The sequence below is a fragment of the Camelina sativa genome, chromosome 5 (genome assembly GCF_030686135.1).
Source record: "Camelina sativa cultivar CO46 ecotype springtype chromosome 5, ASM3068613v1".
Classification (NCBI taxonomy): Eukaryota; Viridiplantae; Streptophyta; class Magnoliopsida; order Brassicales; family Brassicaceae; genus Camelina; species Camelina sativa.
Window position 1 is genome coordinate 37,210,928 of NC_141884.1, and position 8,761 is coordinate 37,219,688.

At 32.1% G+C, this 8,761-nt stretch overlaps 1 protein-coding gene across 1 annotated transcript; it reads right to left on the reverse strand.

Annotated features, from left to right (window-relative positions):
• Window positions 1-390: 390 nt before the first annotated feature.
• On the reverse strand, window positions 391-2,706 carry LOC104788021 (cyclic dof factor 5). The gene is made up of 2 exons (XM_010513699.3): window positions 2,136-2,706; window positions 391-1,627 (listed from the first exon to the last, which is right to left on the reverse strand). The coding sequence occupies exons 1-2, from the start codon at window positions 2,316-2,318 to the stop codon at window positions 605-607; spliced, it is 1,206 nt and encodes a 401-aa protein (XP_010512001.1). The 5' UTR covers window positions 2,319-2,706; the 3' UTR covers window positions 391-604.
• Between the last annotated feature and the right edge of the window lie 6,055 nt (window positions 2,707-8,761).

The following is an 8,761-nucleotide window of genomic DNA, read 5'->3' on the forward strand; positions in this document are numbered from 1 at the left end:
AGTAGTATAAAAGATTAGTGAAGATGCAAAAAGAAAGGAAAAGGACATTACAAAAGAAGGAATATTTATTTCAAGCCAGAAAAAGAGACTTTTATGCTCTTCTTTTTTAGCTTTTTTTCAGTGCCAGTAGTTGGATTCTTTCTTTAATCCGAAAATGAAAGTGAAAGATGCTCTGCTTTCTCTCTTTCTCTTTGGGTTTTCATATTCCACTTTTCTCATCACTTATCTCAAATTAGTTTGACCCATTTACACTAAATACCAAAAACGTACAAGCTGAAACATCATGCTCTTCTGACATGCATTTACCAGAGAGGACAATTTGGACTTGAGAATATTTATCTCTTGGGATCATGGGCAAAAAAGTAATTGTAAGTTCAGATAGATCACGTAGATATTAATCTAAAAGGTTTATATATGTTGCAACTTCATAACACAATGGAGAGAAATATCTACAACTCCAAAAATATTTCTCTTTGTGATACAACAGTACTATATCTACTCTTAGTACGAAACAACAAAATATCTACACAGCGTTTCCTTCTTCCACAAGGTAACAATCAGCTAAACTCAACTCTCTCAGTTCATGAATATATATGACTATAGATTATTGTTGCATGCTCTCCCTAAAGTTCATAACTCTAGACATCGCTGCAGGGTTTGCTTGTAGACTGTAAGAAGGTTCAGCGACGACAAAGCTTCTTGTGTTGCTGTTACCCTTTGTGTCAAATCCATTGAACAAACTGAACCCTTGCGTTTTTTTCTCGGGTTTTGTTGGTAACTTAGACCACACCGCGCTCTTAGTAGCTTCACTATTCATTCTAAGTGATTCTGAAGCCAATCTTGCTCTTGTAGTAGAAGTTGTTGTAGTATTATTGATCCCTCCGTCAGTTTGATGATCCCTTGACCGTTTTCCTAAACATGGTGAAGTCTCTGAGGTAGGACATATGGGAACCGTACAGCCCCAATAGAAAGGGATAGGGTAGAAATTAGCATTAGGACCCGTTGGACTCCATTGGTAAGGCCAAGGAGAAGTATTATTAGGTGACATTACTTGAGGAGGAAGAAACCCTTGGTAGTGTTTGTGTTCTTGAAAAACTGAATCAGCATTTATCTTTGTTGTATCTCCTGACTGATGCTTACCCGTCTCTGTAACCGAAGATTCCGAAGAACCGAAACTAAGGATCGTTCCCGAGTGATTGTTATCACAATCCTCAGAAGTGACTTGCAAATAATGGTTTGAAGAAGGCCATCCTTTGTTCTTGCGACGACCTGAGCCGACGGGAACGCTCCTCATGGATCCACCAGCTGTCCAATACCTCTGACAGTTCCTACAGAAGTAACGTGGCTGGTTCACGTTGTAGTTGTTGTAGTAACAGAATTTGGTGTTTGCGCTTTCGCATCTCGGACATGGAAGAAGCTTGTCCGGTTTCTTGAGTGCCGTTGATTTCTCTCTTGATGTAGTACTTGTTGTTGTTGTCGTGATCTCGCTCTGTTGATCACAGTTGGTCTTAGAGCTTCTTGGTGATGATGAGATCTCAGATACTGCTTTTAACGGTTTGTTTAGATCGGATAGTATGTAAGGATCTTTGAATCTGTTATTCTCTTTCTCATTTTTATCAGCCGCAACCTGAAATTGTTTTGTAGGATTTGGATTAGAAATAGCAAAAGAGCCATTTTACGGATATAAATAGTCTAGCAAATAACCAATATTTAGTGTTTTTAGTAATAATAGCTAAAGAAAGATGTTGAATCTGGTATCTAGTGTTCATAATTCAACTAAAAAATCAGAATTTTGAAATCGTGCTTTCTTAACTATGCAATATTTTTTAAAAAAAAGTGGAAACAAAATGAAACTCATAAGAAAGAGCATAAAACAGAGAGATGAACAAGAAAGTCTCAAAAAAATTATGGCAACACTCAAATCCCAAAGAACAAAAAATAAAAAAAAAATAAAAAAAAAAACAGATCGAGATCGACCAATTACTAGATTCCATCAATTCAGAAATGGGTCTCCCTCAGAATCTAAAATAAAATTGACCCACCAACCATAGAATATATCAAGAAGTTCGTTGATAGATTAACCAACACAACATAAGGGAAAAAAGAAAAAAAAAAAAAGGATTCTCATGACATACCTTGTTTGGTCCAATCGTTGGAGAACAAGAAGACGACGAAGAAGAAGAAGAACCCTCCTTGCTTTGATCGGAAGAAACATCGTGAAAAGGGGACACCGACGACGGATCACAATGATTCACAGCCAGGAAAGATGTGATTCTCCTCCCAAACAATTTGATCTCCGTATCTCTAGGTTTAGACATAACTATAAATTATGATGAAACTTCTAGGTATGTATATGAAGGTTTAAATCGTTTTTTCTTTCTTTCTTTAAAGATCGGAGCATGGAGAGAAAACAAGGGGCTTGGGGTTGGGTATTAATGACGATAAAGAAGAAGAAGATAGATAGAGAGAAAGAGAAAATTACAAGTCAGCGTAGAGAGAAAGAGAGAGAGAGACTTGTGAAAATGTGAGAGCCACATGTTTTATTAAGGAAGTGGGCATTTTGAGATCTTTTTCACGCTCTTTTTGATTCCCTCTTCTAGTGGCGTTCTAAAAGATTTTCTCACCTTTCTCTTTGTTGCCACATCGGATATATTATTAGGGAAAAGGAATATTTAGAGAAGAAAAGAAAAACACTTGGTTCGTAGTGTCCTCTGGTTTATTACAAAAAGCATTTTTATAAGAATAAAAATATTAGTATTATCTTACTGCTTGTTCAAAATTGTGTTAACGTAACGTACCCAAAACGGATGATACAAAAAAAGTCAGATGTACGTAACATGAAAGTCATACTAATAAACAAAAACATTATGAGGAAAAGAAGGGTTTTCAAGTTCTGTTCATATTACCAATCGAAACTTCTTATTACATTACTTTCGTTGACGTATGTATTTTATGTCTTAACATAAAATCTTTCAGCGGTTGAAAGATTTAACATGTCTTAACAAGTGTTCAAATTTCTCTGGTTGCAATTTTTTAATCATGGTAAAAGTTAGCATAATCGGGTGTTAATACAGAATTAGGTATCTCTCTCTCTCTCTCTCTCGCTCGACAGAAATAGGTAACAAAATACATATCTTACAAGTTACAACAAGTAATCCGACAAGGCATAAACTGTCAATGCCAGGTTGTGTAACCACGTGGCACATGACCCGCTTCGTCTCCGAAACATCCTACATAAAAAGCCCACGTCAGCTGTAATAAAAGCACGTGTGGATTGGTCCATCAGGACTCTTTAAAAAGTTCATCTGCCAGAATCTAGCTGTTCGTCAAGCATGTGACCAATGCGTATCCGACACGTGGATTAAAGGAACATATTTATATTCTCTTGTAGGGGTTATTCATAGTATATAGTAGCGTGAGCGTATCCAAATCCAAACATAGCTTAGCTAGCATCGTTCGTTGTGTTCTTTACGTTAATGGGAAAGAAAGTAATCAAAAAGAATTAGAAAAAAAAAGTTTGTGGTTGTAAGAGGAGGCTATGTTCTGGTAGTGTCTGACACGTGGCATTTCCAGGTATGAGATAAGGCTGGACCATATCTTTTTCTCTTATCCCATTAAGTCTTTTCCGATCGTGTCTTTTTTTTTTTTTTTTTTTCTTTTTCTTATTATAACATTTGTTTTCGTATTTTGCAATTATAATCCTACTTACTACTTACTGTCCACTACATTCGCATAGTTGCTCTGACTAAGGTTGACATAATGAAAGCCTATAATCATTTTATGAATGCCAAGGTTCAAAGTTCCTATTGTGAAAAAAGAGTATGTAGTACTATGTACTATACCACTTTATTTTTAAACATTAAATGATATTTTAGAAACTATAAAACCTATGACGTCTGAGTGACGAAAATATTTTGGAAATTATCATATACTACATACTTCATTATCATATAACTATCATAATTATATTTTGGAAGTCAGGAAGTGCATGTAGTAAATATTTTGGAAGTGTAATCGATTGCATATAGTAAATGAGTATAATCTTTAAATTTCTATTAATTGTTTGCTAAAACCGTGTTCTGACAATTACAAACGAGGAATTGTGGACTCTAAAACCTTTTTAAACTAATGAGATAAAATTTGGGCATTAACGATCTAGTTCATAGGCCCGTAACACTTGATATTCGATAGTATTTTTGTTATTGATCATATAGGCCCATTAAAGGGTGTACAGCTAAACGCCAGCGTCTACAAAGGAATCCTCTTTTTAATTATTTGACTGCCTCAAGTAATCCTACTACGATCACACCACGGAGATCAATCTAAAATTTTTGAAAAGTATTTGAGCGAGTTTTATAAGTCCTAATCAATATAATTTTTTTCGGTTGGATGATAAGTTAATGACATATTTGTTTATGTAAAACTCTGCCATAAAGTATAATATATATTTTTAAAAGCTCTAAAATGAATTTTGTTGTAAATGGAAAATTTATTATGACCTACATAACATGTCAATAAATCTCAAAGCAATACATTATTATTTCCAAGTATTATTGACCTAAACTTTTATTGAATTACTACTGCCTTCAAGTGACACATGAATGATGTCACGTTTGTTCAACAATGGATTTACAGATTTTAAAATGTTTTAATTTTAATTTTAAGATGTTCTTTTTTGCGCATATGGATCTGTGCAATACAAGCACATTCGATTAATTGGGTCCCTTAAAGCTAAAAAAGAGAATAATAATCGATGAAGCATCTCTCTTTCAGACTGCTTTCGATCCATTTTCAACATTATTCAAGAATCTCCTTTTGTTTTCTTCTTTTTTTTTTTTTTTAATAATTTTCATCTAAATATGGTTTATTCATTTTATCTCATGACTTCATTACAATGGATGCAAAAGATACGTTAGATTAATCTAAAGGGTTATTTATTTATAATAAAGCACTTTTTTGGTATAAATCTTGGTAAAGAAGAAGACAGTGAAGTCCTATAGAAGTTAACATAAGGAGAACATAACATAGGATGATTACTTATTCTGTATATAGTATAGTTTCAATGGTAGATATATTTTAATCGTATACATCCAAAACCATCTCAACAAACTCTTATCGTATAAGATAATCGCATCTGAGTTACTGAGTAATACTATATGTTTCGGTAATTCTCGTCTATAATTCTTTAAACATATGAAATTAGGATTAGCATGAGGCTCTATATCTTCTATCCAAAAACTAAATTTCGATGGTATGATGGATATTGTCACTATCATACTTAAACGGCCATGTAGCTCTTGATTCTTATGTATAGATCACGTAACGATTCATCATTTGGTATAAAAAGCTTGATTCGAATTACATCATTTCTAAAGTCTAAAGATAATAGTTTTCAACAAGTTATTAGAGAATATGTTGTCGCTTTTTTTTTTTCATTAGAAGAAAGTATATTAAATATGTGATTAAAGAGAAAGTTCTATGATCATTATCCTCTCTTGGCTTTGGTGATTTTTCTTTGCTTGTTTTTCAAACATTCGGGCCACACATATGATCGAACATATATGTTTATATCTCTCTCTCATTCATATGCATATTTATGCATGCATGTGTGTGTGTGTGAAGTTGGATTGAATGATTAAAAATATTCCTTTCTTTAAGAAATGAACAAATGAAAGGTGTCCACTAAAACAGAAACTCGTAGTAGGAGAAGATGCTTCTCCACGACATCAAGCTACCACATTGGGTCCCCCAATTTCTCTCTTAGTTTTTCTCCTTCTTTATATCTAAAAAGAAATCAGAATCTTACGATTTTTATGCCTCATAGGCCATATATATCATAACAAATCTTATTTTCATTGTTAAGAATGAATCTATATTCCCTTACATAGGAGTAGTATGTTAATCTAACTATGTGATATTTTTCAAAAATATATTATCACGTTTAAACTAGTATATTCTTTTAGTAAAAAAAAATGAAGACATGATCAAAAAAGTTATTGCGTAAATAGATTATACATTGTTGTACACTGATAATTAATTAAACAATGTATGCATGATTCAGAAAGAAAAAGAAGGATTAAGAGAATAATCATTGGATTTCGATTCTAAAGACCAAAGCCCAAAAATTTAAAGCTCTCGATCAGATTCTTCAGCTTTTACCGACGGCTATCTATAAGCCATCACATTAGATATATACAACTCCTACCTTTTTAAAAATTTCTTCTCAATTTCATATTTTCCTTAAAATAATAATATTCTGCAACATTTTAGGTTTTCTATTCAGTTGAATTCTTTTTCTTTTTAAAGCTAGTGAATATTTTTTTTCTAGAATATATATATTAATTTATTGCTTCTACAACAAGGCTTGGAAGAGAAAGAAAATTTATTCTAAATATTTTCTCTAAGAAATTATTCTTATAATTGTGATGTCAATAAAAAGAGTTCCTAAAATTAAATTTTCTATAAAAAAAACAACAATCGAACAAACAAAAACACGTTACGAGACTCTTGAGAGTTGGACGTTTTATGGATGGAATCGTCCGCTTTCAGTACATGTAGTTTGTTTGGCTAAAACTATTTATTAGTCTCGTAAAGCGGCCCCCCACGTACACATAACACCAAAACATGTATATGTAAAAACAAAAACAAAACTTGAATTTTGTTCATAAGGATTGTATCTTTCAGAAGACTTTAAGATCTTTTTCTATGATTCAATGGTTGAATTTGATTTATCGTATAGTTTGATGGTAAAATTAATATAAAAACACACTTTCAGTACTTAAGTGCATTTTTAAATTATAAGTTTACATACTTACAAAAACAACTCTGCTAGATTTCTCAAGCTTTTAATGAAAAGATTTACGGCATGAAACGACAAAGTATATATATCTTCGAACCATAATCATATGTGGCTATATTGACCAATAAAATTCTGATTAGCATCATATAAAGGTCAATATTTTGATCTGGAGAATTATTACACATCAAGCATACACTAAACTTAAACACTGTTTTCCTTTCAAATTTTTGTTATTTAAATATACTATTGTGTATATATATATATATATATATATATATATATATATTTCACAAAAAATACTTGAATAAATATGTTCAAATATATATATATATATATATATTAAAAAATAATACAAGAGAATGCAGATCCAAGAACACCTGAGAGATTCCTCATGAAGTGGATCATGGAACTTCATCTTTCTGGCTCATTATATCTTGTTGTGGACATTTATGGACCATATTTTTGTTTTCGCAATAGTCAAGAGTTGTTCAAACATTTCACTTATTTTTAGTTCCCGTTCTTGACTTACAACGATTTTATTATATTAATCTAATAATTATACAAAATCTGGCTGGATTCACTTTCTTTCTGTGGCTGGTTATAAAGAAAAATAAGGCAGAGAGAGGAATGGATTGTTCTTTTTAAAGTTATTATATTGAGGTTAGATTCCCTCACCTCTACATAAAACCAAGAGAATCTGCCAATCACTCCAATCTTTTGTTTCCTTCAAAATGATAAATACACACATATATATACTCTATAGTTACGTTTACAAGAACATATAACAATTTTAAACGTCTATATACTGATATACATACACATCTACTGAAACAACACAATATTTTCATTTAGGGCTCAACATAGATATTCAATATTCATTTTGGTTCGTCATCGGGTCTATAGCGGATCCGAGACATTAATATATTATGTTTCACAACTCAACATAAATAAAGAAAAGTCTCTACCAAAAAAGTCAATATAGAGAACACTAAAGAAGTTGCTATCACATAGTTAGACCTAGAAGTAGCTAGCTCAGCAACATCATGAATACAAACGATACATGGCAATATGGCATATATGTGTAGTAAGCATACGATACGACATGCGTACATATAATTGTTGTTATACATATATAGGTGAGAGTCTATCAATTTTTTCTTATGTCGACATCGATAAGTCTATATATAAGTAGATTCTTCGTTGAAAAATGTTATATGAAGGGACATATATACAAGTATGGTGGGGGCAACATTACCGAAGAGCAAGCCAAGATAGAGATGAGACACAAAACAACAAACCTTACACTTTTTCTTTACCCTTCTTTTTAGGAGCAATTCTTGTATTTATACACACTCATTCTTGATTATTATACATAACTTTCCATCCTGATTATACAAAGAAATGTCCGTGTGGTGGATATATTGCGTGTTACTAAATCGAATTTTATTTTTTCAAAAAAATAAAAGATTCGAATTATCAAGGGATAACATATAAAAAATGTTCTTAATTGATCATTCCCAGACAAATCCACCCATGAAACGTTTTTAAAAAATGTTATTTGTTGCAAGACTGCAAATATACGAATCGTGCAACCTAAAGACCACATGTTGCAAAAATATATAACCAATAATTATATAAAAAAACCATTTCTACAGAAGAAGAAGAAGAAAAACACCAAGAGAGGAAAGTAATTAAACTAGAGGACCATTTTAGAAATAGAATATGAAACGGTGATAATAATTGCAAACAAATGCACATAAGATATGTGTCCATTAGGATCTCGATCAATGTCTATACGACTAAAAACGAAGTGTACAGACCTTTTCTTATCTGATCTTATTGCCTCATTTATGGAAGAAAAAGTAACACGAAATTTACAAAAAGGCAACAAATATGAAAAAAAAGAGGTGTGAAATCGGGAAATGGTCGAAGAAAAGAGGAAAAAAAACACATATATTAACC

Bases quoted from the DNA above. Each gene is read 5' to 3' on its own strand.
- LOC104788021 (XM_010513699.3), bottom strand. From the start codon at position 2,318: ATGTCTAAACCTAGAGATACGGAGATCAAATTGTTTGGGAGGAGAATC. The intron at 1,628-2,135 runs GTATGTCATGAG...AAACAATTTCAG, and splicing joins CAACGATTGGACCAAACAAG to GTTGCGGCTGATAAAAATGA.